Source organism: Budorcas taxicolor, chromosome 12 (assembly GCF_023091745.1).
Source record: "Budorcas taxicolor isolate Tak-1 chromosome 12, Takin1.1, whole genome shotgun sequence".
Taxonomy (NCBI): Eukaryota; Metazoa; Chordata; class Mammalia; order Artiodactyla; family Bovidae; genus Budorcas; species Budorcas taxicolor.
The window spans coordinates 18,436,446-18,455,232 of NC_068921.1; the positions used below are offsets into that span (position 1 = coordinate 18,436,446).

The following is an 18,787-nucleotide window of genomic DNA, read 5'->3' on the forward strand; positions in this document are numbered from 1 at the left end:
ACAAGATTATGGAGGTGCAGAAGTCCTATATCTGCATTTGCAAACTGAAGACCCAGGAAAGCTGATGACACAATTCAATCTAAGTCCAAAAGCCTGAGAACCAGAGGAGACAATGATGTAAACCCCAGCCCGAAGGCAGAGGATGAAATGAGATCTCCCAGATAAATCAAAGAGGCAGGGAAAAAAGGACCAATTCTTCCTTCCTCTGCCTTCTGTTCCATTCAGGTTCTCAACACACTGGAGGAAACTCACCCACACTGAGAAGGGCAACCCATTTACTAAGTCTGCCAATTCGAGTGCTTTCTCATCTGGAAACATCCTCACAGACACACCCAGAGATGATGTTTAACCTGGGCACTAGGGAGCCACTCAAGTTGACATGTAAAGTTAGCTTCGTGAAGACACAAAGTGACGAAGGCCATGTGAAGACAGAGGCAGAGACCAGAGTGATACAGCTACGGTCCTGGAACACCAAGGAGCGCCAGGAGCCAGCAGAAGGTGGGAGGAGGCTGGAGGACTTCTTCCCTCGAGACGTCAGAGAGCGTGGCCCTGCCGACACCATGATTTCAGACTTCAAGTCCCCAGGACTGTCAGAGAATAGATTTCTGCTGTTTTAAACCACCTGAATTGTGGTGCTTTGTCAGGACGGAAACTAATGTGAAGAAACCAACACAGAGGGGAAGCAGTTTGTCAATGCTAGCAGCATCGCTCTCACGAGTGGCGGAGCCTCCCCTGGTGCCAAATCTCCCCACTATGCCACTCAAACTGCAAAATCCTGTCCGGACAGTGATGTCTTCTATTATCTTTGGGGCCCCTGTGGCGCTAATGATAGAACCTTGTTATGTCAGCTTTGAGTCTAAGCTTCTAAATTACCCACCTCGTTATACTAGGACGGAATCTTATTTACTATGAGCGGTTCATTTTAATGCTTTTTCCTTTTTAAGTCTTTAAGTTTCAGAAAGAACATTGTTTGGGATATGGCATGAAACATTTCATGGAGACATGCTAATGTGCTAGTTAAAGGGGTTCTTACATATTCTTGTTATTTCTCATCTTCACAAGTGAAGGACACACATAGTGCTGTCCTCATTTTACCTGGGAGGAGGCTGAGGGTCAGAGGGACTAAGAAGTCCTCCAACATCACTCGCTTCTGAGTAGATGGACCAGATTTCTTTCCACACATCATCTGTTGCTGAGTAAAAAGTTCACATAAAAAGTGACACTCCTGGCAGACCCAGTGTTTGCTCACATCTGTAGGGTCTGGGCTGCTGTGCTCATGAAGTCTTTAGTGAACAAGCCAATGCCCACCACAGGCTGTCTTTCCCAGAACAGGACAGATGGCGACATACAACAAGAACATAAGAAGCATACAGTGATTGACTGCTACCTCATTTTTCCCTTTCAAGCAGATTTTGGATTTTGATCGCTACAAAATCAAGTGGTTTCTTAGATGCCTAGACAGCATATTAAAAGGCAGAGACAAAGGTCCGTCTAGTCAAGGCTACGGTTTTTCCAGTAGTCATGTATGGATGTGAGAGTTGGACTATGAAGAAAGCTGAGCACTGAAGAATTGATGCTTCTGAACTGTGGTGTTGGAGAAGACTCTTGAGAGTCCCTTGGACTGTAAGGAGATACAACCAATCCATCCCAAAGGATCAGTCCTGGGTGTTCACTGGAAGGACTGATGTTGAAGCTGAAACGCCAAATACTTTGGCCACCTCATGCGAAGAGCTGACTCATTTGAAAAGACCATCATGCTGGGAAAGATTGAGGACAGGAGGAGAAGGGGATGACAGAGGACGAGATGGTTGGATGGCATCACCGACTCAATGGACATGGGTTTGGGTAGACTCCGGGAGTTGGTGATGGACAGGGAGGCCTGGCGTGCTGCGGATCTTGGGGTCGCAAAGTCGGACACGACTGAGCGACTGAACTGAACTGAACTAGATGCCTAGAATCTGGCTGTTAATCCAGCCAAGTCCTTAACACTTATCTACAAATCATTAGTTCTGAGCTTTCCTCCTGGCCCACTTCTACAAAACCTATGGTACCCAACCCATAACTCTACTGACCAGTGGGATTCCAGTGTGTGGGTCTGTGACATCACCTGCAGTGGTACATTTGGTAAAGAAGGCTACTGGGTGAGAGAACATTGGGTCTGATGGTATCAATGAACATTACCAACTATCAGATACCAAGACAAAAGTAATACATAGTTACTGCTTTCATGGAGCTCACAATTTAATAGAAAACAAATAATTACAATATAACCTAAACACAACACAAGTGTGAATATTGCTTTTTAAATCTCTGCCAGAAGGCTGGCTGCTGGAAGTGAGTCACCAGAAATTCATTTTTTTCTAATTCTATGGGGAAACTTTTTCACAGAAAACTGATGACTTCATTTATAAAATGCACTTTTTAAATATTCTTTTCTGAAGTAAATGTTTAACATCACTCTCAAGGAATTGAGCATCTTTGTTCCTTCAAGAAAAATACATTCTTCTGTCTGGCATAATCATGAGCATATATAGTTACATACGTTGTATATATTGTATACATATACAGCATATATGTATACCCTGTGTGTATAAATATACACACACACACATACTTCAGGCTGCAGCCCATAGGGTCGCACAGAGTCGGACACAACTAAAGTGACTTAGCACACATGCACGCGTACACTGTATACAGTAAGAGTGTACGTAAGGATCCACACACTTTAGGAGCCTCAATCACACGATGGCCAACCTGCATGACAGCAGGCATCTCTGCAGAAGGCACCCACCCACCTCTGGGCCCAACTGTTAAGACAGGGATTGGCTGAGCAGGAGTCAAGAGCGGGCAATTAAAAAATCTGTAGGGATGGGGAGGGAGGTGGGAGGGGGGTTCATGTTTGGGAACGCATGTACACCCGTGATGGATTCATGTCAATGTATGGCAAAACCAATACAGTATTGTAAAGTAAAATAAAGTAAAAAAAAAAAAAAATCTGTAGGGAAAAATACACTACGAGGGCATGAAAGCTTGACATTTACATCATTAAGGTCATGTCCCCGGAATCTGCATCCTGGCCTGGACCCTCCTTTTCCCACACAACTCACCAACACAGGTGAGAATTAACCCTAGGCCAGCTCACCTTCACTACTTTGCTCACATCCAGGTCACCTCTCTCATCTTTCACAGGCATCTGTTTGGAAAGGCAGAGTGGTGAAATTTTAATATTAGTTCAAGGAGAACATAATTAACGAAATATATCTCCATAAAGTTAGATACCAAAATGCATTTTATTATCCTTTGAGTGTGCGCTCTCCGTGTTAACTCTGCTCCTGCACGCATACGAAGAACCAAGTGGATTATGATACTTAACTATGGACAATTAGTAAGTCGTCACAATTCAATGTACAATACAGCATATAAAAACAGAATTAAGATTACATAGCAGGCATGCATAGTCAAAAAAAAAAAAAAACCTTCAAAAATAACAGCAGATACCTCACCCATTAAGGATTTCCTGGCAGCATAACACCATGTAATAAAGTAATTTCGTTGCTAATGCTGTGAGCCTGTTATTTCACCAAATCTGTTCCCAGAAAACAAGAAAGAAATCTTCTATGAATATTCTGTAAGACTTTCGGGTTCTACAGACTGCTTTTCAAGCTACTCTGCTACAGGAGCTCACAAACCAGCACTTCAAGTCAGCGCACAGCAGTACTGTGGCTCGGGTTGCTGGCTATGGGTCACAGTGCTGTCTTGTACACTATGCGGGCTGTGATAATGATTTATGTCTTTTATGGCATTTTGACTATATTTTATTTTCTAAAAAGTGGAAAACAGAAAAGTGAAAGTTAACATTAAGCTGTTAACACTGAAAAGGTATTTCATAAATTTACTAAAATCAGCATAAGATGGAGATGGATGTGCCTGCTGAAAGATGTGAAACTTTCAACGTCAGCTGGGACACTAACCAGAGTTAAGCTGGTTGACGGTAACGTCTGGATGTGACAGAAATGAAATGAAGAATATCTGCGATGAATTAAGGATATGTCATCGAAGATTAACTATTTTGAATCTTTTTTTTTTTTTAATCTCTGGCAGTGGAGCAAACATTGTTCAACCCAGACCCTTCTGTAGGACAGCATTATCTGTGGAGAGTTTCCCTGGTGATTCAGCAGTAAAGAATTTACCTGTCAATGCAGGAGATGCGAGTTCGATCCCTGTGTCAGAAACATCCCCTAAAGAAGGACATGGCAACCTACTCCAGGAGAACTTGTCTGGAGAATCCCATGGACAGAGGAGCCTGGTGGGCTACAGTCCGTGGGGTTATAAACAGTCGGAGTAGACTGAGCGACTAAACGGCATTATCTGTGGAAGTAGGGGTGGCCTCCTCCTCATCCAGCTCAAACGTCACCACATCCGGGAACCCCTCCTCTAACCCTCAGACAATCCCCACACCCCCTGCTGGCCCCCAGGCATTCTCTACACCCACAGCAGTGACCTGCCAGCATCTTGGCCACTACACTGTGAGCCCCACAAAGAAAGACACTATCTCATTGATCTTCCTATTGAATGACCAATAGGTGTTTGACAAAGTTTCTTTTACATGACAGAAAATACATGCTCCACGGGCATGATTTCTCTGTCCTTGCCACTTTTTCCATAGAGAGCACAGAGAAGGAAAAATTCCTCTTCCAAATAGTCTTCCATGCTTCTGTGTAGTCCCTGAGGAAAAAGTATGTAGTAAAATCAGGATACCATGTGTCGAGTGAAACTGGGCAGGTTAAAATAATTTTACTTCCAATTTACGCTTCCCTGATAGTTCAGTTGGTAAAGAATCCGCCTGCAATGCAGGAGACCCTGGTTCTATTCCTGGGTCGGGAAGATCTGCTGGAGAAGGGATAGGCTACCTACTCCAGTATTCTTGGGCTTCCCCTGTGGCTCAGCTGGTAAAGAATCCCCCTGCAACGTGGGAGACCTGGGTTCAATCCCTGGGTTGGGAAGATCCCCTGGAGAAGGGAAAGGCTACCCACTTCAGTATTCTGGCCTGGAGAATTTCATTGATGACTGACTTTCACTTTTCACTTTTCTAGTTAACAGAGAAAAGAAGCTAAGTTCAAATATGGTGAAGGGAATTAAGTTCGGGGCATGGGCGTTAACAGCTATAAAACATAAAAAATGTTTTAACTGTTGTTCTCTGATAAGAATCCTTCAGCAGAGGTGTGAAAAATAATCCCAGGATAAACGTATATTCCCTAGTAGAAGATAAACATTTACGAGGGAATGAGTAGAAAATTTTTATTTCAGAGTTTACTTCCTAGAGACAAGAAAAAATAAATTTTGGACCTTGGTCAAACTGCCTCTGGGACTGGAAAGTTCCAAATCACTGTGAAGAGCAGACTTATCACTTCTCAGCTTCACTGAAGAATATATGATTTGCTAAGTGGGGGAAAAAAATGAATGAATGAAAAGGACGAAAGGATGAATGAACAAATGTGACTGTGCTACCTTAGACCTTAACAAAAAATCTGAAAAAACAGCCACCAAGCAGGTAGCCATCGCACTGAATGTTCCTGCCTGAACTGTCTCCACAACGACTACCTTCTACCACATAAAAGTGACAGCAGAAGCAGCCCTGTCACAAAATATGCAGGATGTCTGGAATCTGGTTACATCGTTACACAGTTATCACTAAAAATAAATGGGAATAAATATTCTCTCTCCCCCCTCAAAAGCAATTTAATGTAATCATGTCAAACCATGTTGATACTCTGATTTACTAGGTTGACTTCTATTTACTCAAATAAAACCCAGAATTCAAGTGCTAACATCGGGAACATCTTACTCGATGTTTGTTACCTACAAGCAGTTAGAGCCTAGCAATAGATAAAAGCGATCATCAAAATAAGAGTAACTCTTAACAGTGGACTTATCGATGTTTTATATTCACTTGAGGATACTGGTAAAATTCTGTTTTCTTCAGCTGTAAAAAGGTCCCTTAGCATATACGGAATAATAAATGATACCTTCAGAATAATAGTTACTCAAACTATGGCAATAATACAAATCATTACTTCTAATGTTTGGAAAAAAATACAGCTGTTGAGAAAAAGATCACTTAGACTTTCCTCACTTATAAATTTCTAAGATTTGATCTGGCTGCCAATATGGAAAAAATCATTTCATGTGGCAGTTATTCCTATATCATCTGTCTTCTCTGTTAATCTGCAAGCTCTTTCAGAGAGGGGACCATGAGCCCACACACTGCAACTAGAGAGTAGTCCCTGCTCTCTGCAACTAGAGAAGAGCCTGTGCAGCAACGAAGATCCAGCACAGCCAAAGATAAATAGGTAAGTTATAACAAAATAGCAAAAAAGGGAGGGGATCATGACCCAGTCACTGCTATTACCACCACAACACACGGCTCAGAAGAAAACGTAAGGTATTTGTTGAAAGCATCTTTTGAATACAGCCTTTTGTTGACTGCAGACAGTCTATACTGGAGTTTCTTCTCTTTTTGCCTCATCCTAACTGGAAAGATCTTTTCCATAGCTGCCCCCAGTTTATTGGAATAAAAGATAAAAAGACAGGTGAGGGAAGAGAAGACAAAGGAGAAGAGCAGAGGAAGGGAATTCAAAGGCAAAAAAAAAAGAAACAAGAGAAAGAAACGGGATCTAATTAGAGAAGTGACTGCCTCTTGCTGGACGTCGGGACATCTTTGTTCCCAGTAGAAGGAAATCCTGCTAATATGCTGAGATCGCGCCACAGTAATCCAGGGGTTTGTTTTGTTTCCCCACCACATCCCTCCACCACTGCAGATAATTAATTTCACTGGTTTCTGGTTTGTTTCTGTTTCTTTTTGCAAAATAAGTATATATATATATTTATATGTTTTTATTTCCCAATTCCTCCTTATATAAAAAATAGCATACTTCACATACTCTTTTGCAATCTTTTTTTTTTTACCTAACAATGTATCCTGGAAAGTACTCTATATCAGCTAATAGAAATTTTTAAGCACCAGCATATCCTGGGTGCTCAAGGAAACAAAAAAATAGCTCTTCTCAGTGTCTTTGATTAATTGCAATTATCTTAACTCTTTTAAAATTGGAATGGTATAAAACAGGTCATTCCATCTATTTGACTAATCAGGTTAAGACATAACTACATGTATGGCAGATGAAAATCACCATACTCAAAGAAATCACATTCAGTAAGATTCAATTAACACTAAATATAATATTAACATCACTTCATTTTTGTCAGAATGTCTTTGAAGATTTAAAAATGGTTCACAATTACTTACTGTTATGCAGTACCATGAAACAAATGTCAAAACCTGTAGCACTGTAGAAAATGTATTTTGTCTTTCTTTTTTCTGGTCTTGTTGCATATTACAGCATCTTAGTTCTCTACTCAGGGACTGGACCCACACCCAAGGCAGTGTGTGGAGTCGCAACCACTGGACCCCCAGGAAATTCCCTGGTTGGTTTTGTAACATTATGCCAATGTGATACCAATATAATAGAGAAAACACGCTTCCCCTGTCTACACTACTTGAAGAAGACAGTTTGTGGAATATAGGTGAGGATTATAATCATCTCATCCTGTTATCTATTTGATTTTACCTGGCCATTACTAATAACAATGTTATAGTAATATATCAACATATACATCTTAGAATTCATTAATACACATATAGAGTACCACATCAATGTGATAAACATGGATTCTAAATAACAGGAATAATAATAATAGCTAAAATAAATAGTTACCCAAACTATTGCCAAACACTAAGTGCCTTATCTCATTTAATCTTTATAATAGCCAGAAGAAACAGGTATCATCATTGCCTCTGTTTAACAGACATATTTCAATACTTTGACCAACAGTCACCAGCCAGTCAGGGTTGGAGCCAGGATTCACTTCAATGCCCTTGATCTTGGGACTTTCCCCTGTACTGCAGGGATATTTTAAGTTTTCCTGTGTACATTACAGATGGTTTCATTTTGTACTGACTGGTTGGGAATATTCTCTCCAAAAATGTTTGTACCTGGTTGTTTTAAATTTCTGGAGCCCAGTATTCAGTCATCTTTAATCCCCTTCCTTCTAGATCTTTGTGAAGTTGTCTTCTAGAGTAAGGTTAATGTGACTGAAAACAAAAAATACATAAATAAATTCTATTACAGAAAAATAGAAAAGAAAAAGAACATACCACCTTGCATAGAACATACCACTGGCTTCAAAAAGTCAGTATTTATCTGAGAAAAATATAGTTTAAAAATTGTATCAGTTAAATTTACTATTAGAACGTCAGCAGTAGAGGTGCTCAATTATAAAAAGAATTAATATTATAAAACATAACTTTCAGACATTATAAGTTTGGGGAAAAGGCTTCAACAATATGGACACTGAAACTTACCAAAAGACACTTAAAGTTTAATCTATAGTATTTCAACATAAAAAGTGCAAGGGAAACCATCTGGAAAAGGAAAAAAAGCAAAATTTTCAATTTTGGAAGAAGGTATAGAAAATATCTTTACGACCTCAGGGCAGGGAAAGATTTCTTAACTGAGACACAAAAGCACAAACCACAAAGAAAAGACTGGTAAATTTTACCATACTAAAGCTTAAAACTTTGGCATTATAAAAGACAAAATGAACAAAAGGAAAAACATGCCCACAGAGTGGAAAAACATATTTTCAACATATATAACTGATAGCTGGCAGATAATTTATATCCATAATATATAAAGAATACCTAAAGCAGAAAAAGAAAGACAAACAACCCAATTTAGAAATGGAAAAAGGACAGAGGCAATTCACAGAAGAAGAAATTAACAAACATACCCACAGAAAGTATCATGGAAATGTACACAATGAGGTAGAACTCACCAATCAGATCTGTAAAATTAAAGGGGATAATACAAAGTGTTTGTGAGGATAAAGATCAAAAGGCACATTTTACTCATATTACTAGAGGGAATGTAAACTGGTACAATCACTTTTAGAGCAACTCAACAATATTTAGACTAGAACAGTATCTTTCAAGCTTTTTTGATACCTATCTGTACCTGAAACAAAAGTTTCACAAAATCATTCTTGCTACATGAGATACTAAAGGATAACCTCTTTCCTATTTTTTTCTATTTTACATCATTCTAGTCTACAATGATGATTTTACATCATTCTAGTCTAGTGAAGGGCTCCAGCAGACAGTAAAGGACAGGGAAGTCTGGCATGCTACAGTTCACGGGGTCACAGAGTTGGTTACAACTCAGCGACTGGACAACAATTCTACTCCTACCCTAATTTATCCTTTTCTATTTAATGTTTCAATGTTGGTTTCAGCCCACTAAGATAACTTCACAGAGTTGGACTGTGAAGAAGGCTGAGCGCCGAAGAATTGAGGCTTTTGAACTGTGGTGTTGGAGAAGACTCTTGAGAGTCCCCTGGACTACAAGGAGATCCAACCAGTCCATTCTGAAGGAGATCAGCCCTGGGATTTCTTTGGAAGGAATGATGCTAAAGCTGAAACTCTAGTACTTTGGCCACCTCATGCGAAGAGTTGACTCATTGGAAAAGACTCTGATGCTGGGAGGGATTGGGGGCAGGAGGAGAAGGGGACGACAGAGGATGAGATGGCTGGATGGCATCACTGACTCGATGGACGTGAGTCTGAGTGAACTCCGGGAGTTGGTGATGGACAGGAGGCCTGGCGTGCTGCGATTCATGGGGTCGCAAAGAGTCGGACACGACTGAGCAACTGAAATGAACTGAACTGAAGATAACTTCAAGATCATTAATAAGTCACGTCTTGGAAAACATTAGCCTAGATGAAACTCTAGAGAAGGCAATGGAGAAGGCAATGGCAACCTACTCCAGTATTCTTGCCTAGAGAATTCCATGGACAAAGGAGCCTGGTGGGCTACAGTCCATGGGGTCACAAAGAGTCGGATATGACTTTGCCTGTGTGTACTGAACTGTAACTTCCTCCAATTTTAAAGGAAAACTGGAGAAGGTAATGGCAACCCACTCCAGTATTCTTGCCTGGAGAATCCCAGGGACGGGGGAGCCTGGTGGGCTGCCATCTATGGGGTCGCACGGAGTTGGACACGACTGAAGCGACTTAGTAGTAGTAGGTGAAACTCTAGAGCATATACAAAATTGTTTGCAATAGGAAAACATTAGAAACAGCGCATAGAACTGATCAACAGGCTCCATCGACAAAATCTACAAATCATGCATACTGCAAAACAATTAAAATAAATTACCTAGAATCAACACAGGTAAGTCTCCAAAACAATTCTGATCAAGAATCACTGTCATAGAATGATGCACATGATACAATATTTGATAAAGTTTTAAAACATGCAGAAAACAATACTACTTTAATGTGTAATGGATACTGACATACCCAGGGCTGGACTTTGATGGAAATGTTTTCATAAGAAAGTTCAGACCAGAGGTAATGCCAAAGGCAAAATTTGCCATGTAATTCTATCAATGAACTAGTGTAATTTGGTTTTTCCAATTGACAAGAGAATTTTCAAGATTTTAAGCTTAAGTTAAATTAATCATCTGATATGAAGGAAGGATACAGTTAACCAATAGTAAGGGAAACAAAATTGTAGAATCAGAATAAACCATTCTAATACTGTCTTTACCAGGAACATAAGAATTCAATAAAGGCTTGATACTGACAATTCATAAACCACAATTTCTCTCATCATCAGTGAGATAAAAGTCTACCAACAGCACAGGAAGATATTAACTCAATAACACAGAAAAAGGAGAGTATCTTAAACGCCAGGGAAGAAGGATCTGAAATAGAAAAAAAGTGCATTAGAATGTGATTTTACTTCTGGTCTCACTCTGCTTACAAATTTCCCCCTTTTCTGAACAGGAGGGAGACCCAGGGCAGAGGCTGGCGTTTGCATTGGGAAGCTCTTCTTCACAGTGACAGTGTCGTGGCATAAGATCATCCCATGTGATACCCACAATATATGCTGCTTTACTGTTTTTCCCTTACGTCAATTTTGGGATATATAACTTGGCTCATGTATTTTACTCAATTACTCAAATTAAAAAGTGCCTTGTGCTTTGAAAAATAGTTTTTATGCATTTCCTCACTTTGTTGAAATGTAATGAAAGAACAATGTTATTATGGAATTTTAACATACTGATATTTTGCCTTGCAATATAAAAAGAAATAGAATAGTACTTTTTCCAGCCAGAAGCTCCTGCCACTGACATCTGCCTTCACAGGCTCCAAACAAGACATTCAAGAGCCAATGTTCCAAGTTTTTGTAAGAGTAATTTTCTTTTTTTCCACCAAACCACATGGCATGTGGGGTCTTAGCTCCCTGACCAGGAATCAAACCTGTGGCCCCTGCAGTGGAAGCACAGAGTCCTAACCACTGGACCACCGGAGAATTCCCACAAGAGTAACTTCCAAAACCAGATATATATCAACTTAGGTAATCTTTTGCATGACATTTCCTACTTTGGCTGTTTCTCTAAACTTGTAGAGTTCAATAATTTATTTCTAAACTATCCCTGTTTGGGACAGATTAACTTCTTTCTGTACATACTGTATTTTGAGAGTTTTATCTGTACTTTTAATAATAACACAGTTAAAGATCAGTGGACAGGACAACAGTCCTTCAGTAAAACTGAACACAATAAACATACCCATTCCTAATCCTCTTGAAGAACAGATCAAATAATTCATTTATCTGTACAAAGCATATAATAAGCAATCTCTACATGTTATTACTGGTAACCAGTATTATTCAGTGTTTGTTAATATGGCAATGTATCATATTACTTGATAATACCTCTGACCTAATTAGTTAAACTGATAAATGGGCATTCATTTGCCTAATTCATTCAAAAGATATTGATTTAGTGCCTGCAGTAGGCACTAAATTGAAAGCAAATATGTAAAAAAATAAAAATAACATGGAGCAAAAGGATATCCAGCTCATAGCTGCCTGTGTCACTATTACCCCAGCCCAGTAGTAAGCATGGGCCTCAAGCACTAATAAACTGGACACACCATCTATCAGAGAATGCATTTTCCATGGAAATTGTTATTGTGCCGTTAATTAGAAGCTCCTAAATGCTGGTATCTGTTCTCTAGAAGTGATCCCAGAAGAAAAATGAAAAATAAGAAAATTATTTTTTTGCAGAGAAAGCCTCAAAGCTCAGTTGGTAAAGAATCCGCCGGCAATGCAGGAGACCCTGGTTCGATTCCTGGGTTGGGAAGATCCCCTGGAGAAGGGAAAGGCTACCCACTCCAGTATTCTGGCCTGGAGAATTCCATGGAGAAGTCCATGGGGTCACAAAGAGTCAGACATGACTGAGAATAAGCCCAGTGTCATATATTTTCAAAATTCAACTTGACAGTATGAAATCAACTCTAAAGCTATGCTTGAGAAACTTAATACATAAAAAAATTTTCTTGCAATACAACGCTCAATGCTTTTTTAACAAATTTGCCTATCTGGGCAACACAGCTGATGATGCTTTTATAATCGAAGAAACAGGGCATGAAGGAAAACCAACGTCTTTTAAGACACCAGCATACAGCTGACAGTATCAGTGTGTCGATGAGCTCCAGACCAAGTAAATGTCAATGCAGTAATGATGCTGCCGACCCGCATGCTGACCTGAGCCCTTAAATGGCATGTCATCTGAAACTTAGAAATAATATAAGCGTGTATAAATGTAATATAAGGTAATTAAACATGATCCCAATGATCCCTTGCCAAAAAGAATGGTAGGCATAACTTACCTCCACTTGAATGAGGTGTCATAAATCAATGACAAATGACAGTAAGATCCCTCCCTATAAAACTGCCAACTAAAGTGGGTCAATTATAGACAGGATGGACAAGACTGAAAAACTAAAAGCCCAACTAAAACCAAAGCACAACTTCAAAGGGAATGGTATTGCCACGTGTTTATGAAAAACAGCAAAATAACTTATGAAACATAGAAACATAGTTGCCATTTTAATGATTTCATTGTAGTTTCCAAATTTCACTAAGAGTGATGAAGCAGACCTTCAATCCAAAGCAAACCTGCATTTAGTTAGAAGAGATTACCAAGCTCATCAGCATTGATCTTTTCAGAGAAGCACAGCAAAGTGCCACTTTCAAATATGAAAAATCATCAACATAAACTATACAAATATGTTTAGATTGTGGCTCAAGATGGTAAAGAATCTGCCCACAATGCAGGAGACCTGGGTTTGATCTCTGGGTCAGGAAGACCTCCTGGAGAAGGGAACGGCTACCACTCCAGTATTCTTGCTTGGAGAATTCCATGGAAAGAGGAGCCAGACTCGGACACGACTGAGCAACTAACACTTTCACTTTCACACACTAGCTAAAATGAACAGGTACTTGAGACATTTGTAAATCCATTTGAAGTTTAGATCCTTATAGATCTAATATAATTTTTTTAAGCTCTTAACACAGCTATTAAATAGCATTTTGTTAAAAAATCTCTGCCCCACAATGTAACTTCAACATGGTAGCCCCTTGGCCTTCACTCATTTCCATTTGCAATTCACACTGTTCAGTCAAATACACTCAGCATAACACAGAATATATTGCAATGTGATCACAATTCATGATTTATTCACATACTATCATCCACTGGTACATGTCAGCTCAGAATGTCTTCCATGGGGACATATACATACTAGATATGAGTTCAGGTTACATCAGCAAGGCTGAGATATATAAAAGGTACACTCTAATGTCAGATTAATGCTGAAAAAAACTATTATGTCTTAAATTCCCTGGAGACTTTCACGTTAAGATGAGCTCGCCAAGTGAATCACACAAATGTCCCTTCTGAATAATGAAAGCAAGGAGGATCCTACCAGCCTTCTATTGAAGGACACTATGAATATCCCTTCAGAGAAGGAAGTTTATCTGCTCCTTTTAAGTAAATATCCTCATTTAGGGCTTTCCTGGTGGCCCAGTGGTTAAGAATCCACTTGCCAATGCAGCGGACACAGGTTCGATCCCTGGTCCGGAAAGATCCCACATGCCAAGGGGCAACTCAGCCTGTGTGTCACAACTACTGAAGCCTGTGTGCCTAGTAAGAGAAACCGCTATGGGAAGCCTGAGCACTGTAACAAAGAATAGCCATTGCACAACAGTGAAGACCTGTGCAGCCAAAAACAAACAAGCAAACATATTTTAAAAAAAGAAAAAAAACCTCATTCAGCCCTCCATGTTCAGCTTTGAACAGGAGTCCCTGATGTCACACTACAACCCTGATCATTGCATTCCATAATTCCATTCCCTAATTCCATTCCCTTTCAAAGAGATTCTCAAATCTTTCCTGGTCAGTTCTGATTTACAGGAAGTCAATTTCAGTAAACCTCAAAGGTAACAGCATCCTCAGTTCAGTTCAGTGGCTCAGTTGTGTCCGACTCTTTGTGACCCCATGAATTGCAGCACGCCAGGCCTCCCTGTCCATCACCAACTCCCGGAGTTCACTCAGAGTCTTTTCCAATGAGTCAACTCTTCTCATGAGGTGGCCAAAGTACTGGAGTTTCAGTTTTAGCATCATTCCTTCCAAAGAAATCCCAAGGTTGATCTCTTTCAGAATGGACTGGTTGGATCTCCTTGCAGTCCAAGGGACTCTCAAGAGTCTTCTCCAACACCACAGTTCAAAAGCATCAATTCTTCGGCGTTCAGCCTTCTTCACAGTCCAACTCTCACATCCATACATGACTACTGGAAAAACCATAGCCTCGACTAGACGGACCTTAGTCGGCCAAGTAATGTCTCTGCTTTTGAATATGCTATCTAGGTTGGTCATAACTTTTCTTCCAAGGAGTAAGCATCTTTTAATTTCATGGCTACAGTCACCATCTGCAGTGATTTTTGGAGCCCAAAAAAATAAAGTCTGACACTGTTTCCCCATCTATTTCCCATGAAGTGATGGGACCGGATGCCATGATCTTCGTTTTCTGAATGTTGAGCTTTAAGCCAACTTTTTCACTCTCCTCTTTCACTTTCATCAAGAGGCTTTTTAGTTCCTCTTCACTTTCTGCTATAAGGGTGGTGTCATCTGCATATCTGCGGCATATCTAGGGGCATTTTAATTTCACTTTAGCCATGTGATAAATCCAAAATTAAATATGACAAACTCCTAGAGTCATCAGCAAATCCCCTGGGTACTCTACATTTATAGTTTTAGATTAATAGCTTTTGATGTTTAAACACAGTGTTTGTAATCCACTTAAGTAAAGGACTCAAAGGGAAAAACACTTCACTTTCTAAAACTGTTCCTCTCCATCAGCCTCTTTCTCTAAGCATCCTTTAATTATATACTGCAATTTGGCCAGGCTTGTCTGGTTCATTGAGAAACCTCTAAGAGCAATAATTTAGTACCTTAAAGCATGACGTCATATCAGGTGACTCTTCAACACAGTTTCAAATAAAGAAAATCAATGACTACTCATACAAAACAACTTCACCTGGTCATCCATAGTCAGAGGGACATCAAGAAACAATTGCAAAGTGCAGTGAAATGTGAAGAGAATACACATTTTTCCTCCACCCATCTGTAGTATTTGTTTGGCTCATCTTATCCATTCAAGAGCCCAGTCTCTTCATCTGATGTGCTGCATTAAACTGTAAAACTATGAAATATTGTGAAGTTTTTGGAAAAGATATTTTTTCACCTATCACAAAGGAAAGTTACATTAGCCACAATGGACATGCTGTGGGGTCCCATGAAACACACAGTAGAGAATGGTGGGGAGAAAAAGTTTTCCCAGAAAGATAATTCAATTCTAAAAACCAGTTTTCCACCATGAACGTCACCTTCAGTTTATCCTTCAGACTTACCATAACCACGCTGTTTAAAATTGCAACCCACATCTAAATTCTCACTTCCCTTTCTCTGCTCTCCTTTTTTTCATTTTTTTATAGCACTTACAATTTTCTAACACAATAAATAATTAAATATGTTTGTTGTTAATCATTCTCTGCTAGAATTTAAGCTCCAGAGGAAGGAGATCTTTGTCTATTTTCTTCACTGACATACTCTAAACACCTAAGACAATCTTATACAAACTAGTCACTCAGAAAATGTTTTTTGAATGAATGAATGAATCCACATTGCGACTTTAGTATAAAAATATTCTAGAGCTAAATACCAATTTCATGTGCACAGTTAACAAAATCTACTGGGACTTCCCTAGTGGTCCAGTGGCTAAGACTCCATGCTCTCAATGAAGGGGGCCCATGTTCCATCCTTTGTCAGGGAACTAGATCTCACGCATCTCCACTAATAGATCACATTCTGCAACAAAGATCTCACATGCAGCAACAAAGACAGACGATTCCAAGTGACACAACCAAGACCCAGGGCAGACAAACTAATAAATAAATGTTGAAAAAAAAAAAAAAAAAAGACAGTGATAAGTGCTACAAAGCCAAATAGAGGATTAAAGAAAAAAAAGCCTAAGGCGATGGAGAGTGAGAGAAGTGCCTTTTTAGATGAGGTAGTCACCTTTGAAGTGATGGCAATTAATTTGAGATCCAATTAATGAAGTTCAGTGCCATGCAGATTTGGGTAGAGGGGTTAAGTGAACTTTGAACATGGAGGAAATGCACACTGCTGAGGGTGGAGGCAGGCTTCGTAAGTCCAGAAACAACAGTAAGGCCTGTGCAAAATGAGTGGAGTGTGCAAGAATGTGGTATCCATTCCTTTTGCGTGCATGGGTGCTACGTCCCTTCAGTCCTGTCAGACTCTGCGCCCCTAAGGACCGTAGCGAGCCAGGCTCCTCCTTCCATGGGATTCTCCAGGCAAGAATCCTGGAGTGGACTGCCATTTCCTTTTCCTTCCCCACCCAGGTATGGAACCAGGGTCTCTGGGTCTCCTGCACTGGCACATGGATTCTTTACCACCAGCGCCACATGGGACGCCCCCTATTGCTTTTACCCACACTTAATAACGTGTATATCGCCTAACACCCTGGAAAAGAGAGATTACATTTCACCTAGAGTACTCGGATTCTCTGATAGTAAATGCTTCTATTCCAGCCTCCGAATAGCTGTATCAGCACATCATATCAGATTACAAGGCACACGGCAATACTGTTAAAAATCATTCCAAGAACAGCCACAGGAGTCACGAAACTGACCTAAGTACCACTGACCAGGAAGGTGCAAAGTCAAGTAGGAACGTAGTACTAGAAAGGTGCAAAGCTAGGAGCCTCAATAAACATCAAACAGTGACTGTCACTTCCTAGTCTGGGGGAAAGATCTTCGTGGCAAAGCACTGTTTGAGAACGCTACACCCTTTTACTCGGCTCTGACAAAGATTAAGTCGCCAAGCGCAGTACCAGTCAGTTCTTCCACATGTGTTTTGTTACAGTCCTGGGCTCGAACTGCTCAGACCTATTATATAATTTCCCAAAGAGCAAAAAGCAAAAAGTTCCCTTTGAACTCGCCTTTCAACTCAGGCAGGAAGTTCTTTCTCCACCTGGGTGGAGCACTTGGAAAGTTTTCAGGGTCTCAAAAAATCTCTGCTTCCAGGGCAAGTATCTTCCAGCTTAAAATAAAGACTGAAGGCTATTTCTCCCCATCCCCCCACAGCAGTTCCCAAACAGCTTGGCCTAGCTTTTAGTCAGACTTCCTGCACTATCCCTCGACATCAGGACCAAATGCTGGCAAAGTGAGTTTAGCGCACCGGTTCGGGCCCGGAAGCTGCGGGAAAGAGATGCACAGGACGGGAACCCAGGATTGAGGTGACGCAAACGAAAACCGCAGCTTCAAGGAGGTGCGGAGAGCGGGAAAGGAAGGCGAAGCCCCGAGGCAGTTGCCTCACCCGCGCTGGCCTAAGGAGGAGAAGCCTCCAGGCGGGTGACGGGCCCTGGCGAGACGCCACACGCGACCCTCGCGAGGCCGCGCCACTTCCGCCAGCGACTCACGCATGCGCACCTCACGCCGCCTCGGTCCGAGACCTGGGTCGGGGTACTATCCCTGGGCCGCGCGCCCTGCCGCCGCCCGCGGCTGTGCGCACGCGCGCCGACACCTGGGCCCCAGTACCGGGCAGGAGTGTCGCCCCCGAGCCCCGCGCCCAGGCCTCGCCGGAGGACGTGCGCACGCGCAGAGACGCCTAAGCAAGCGGCCCCGGGCGGGGCTCTCGCCCCAGGGGCTACTCTCGCAGCTGCCGCGCCCCGAGGTCGGGCGGGGGGGGGGCGGGGAGAGGTGGCTTCCCGCTGGGGGGGATCTGCGAGGGGCCGGATTCGAGCCCGGCGCCCCCTTCTGACTTCCTGCGCCATCCCCTCTGCCCTTACCTCAACGCAGGCCCGAACCACATCCGCTCAGCCTCCCGGGTCGCCGTTACTGCTTGGTCGGGGGACCGGCGCAACGACCAGCTGGCGCCTCCCCCAGAAGCAGCCGGGCCTCGGCGGGATGCGCCCGGATGCCCGATCGCCGAGGGAAGAGGAGGGGAGCGAACCCGAGGGGAGGGGAGGGGGCCGGGCGATGGCGCCTCGCCCCTCCTCCCCGCTGCCCCCCTGCCGCCCCCGCCCCCTTTCTCGCCTGTGAACGGACCCCTAGGACGGGGCACCGGCCATCCCGCTGTGTGCACCTCTGCCCTTTCCTCAGGGATTCCCCTGTGGACGCACCCCACCTTCTCCAGGCTTCTGGTCCCCAAAGTCTTGGGAATTCGGAGATGCCTGACCCGGAAGGATGAGGCGCACAAAAGATGCTGGGGCAACCTCTTGTACAGTCCCACTCCC

The 18,787-nt window shown here is 41.9% G+C and overlaps 1 protein-coding gene across 4 annotated transcripts in view; it reads right to left on the reverse strand.

Moving 5' to 3' along the window:
- RCBTB2 (RCC1 and BTB domain containing protein 2) overlaps nucleotides 1-18,467 on the reverse strand; it is a 43,315-nt gene extending 24,848 nt beyond the window's left edge. For 2 of the 4 annotated variants that reach the window (XM_052649990.1, XM_052649989.1), the window contains exons 1-2: nucleotides 18,341-18,467; nucleotides 3,143-3,193 (exon numbers count right to left, since the gene is read on the reverse strand). In XM_052649990.1, coding sequence (XP_052505950.1) covers nucleotides 3,143-3,193 — 51 coding nt within the window. In that variant the 5' untranslated portion in view covers nucleotides 18,341-18,467. Of the gene's footprint in view, nucleotides 1-3,142; nucleotides 3,194-8,053; nucleotides 8,153-8,422; nucleotides 8,483-8,850; nucleotides 8,905-17,981; nucleotides 18,112-18,340 lie in introns of those variants that run through there. The other 2 variants (XM_052649986.1, XM_052649988.1) reach the window with 2 other exon arrangements.
- Between the last annotated feature and the right edge of the window lie 320 nt (nucleotides 18,468-18,787).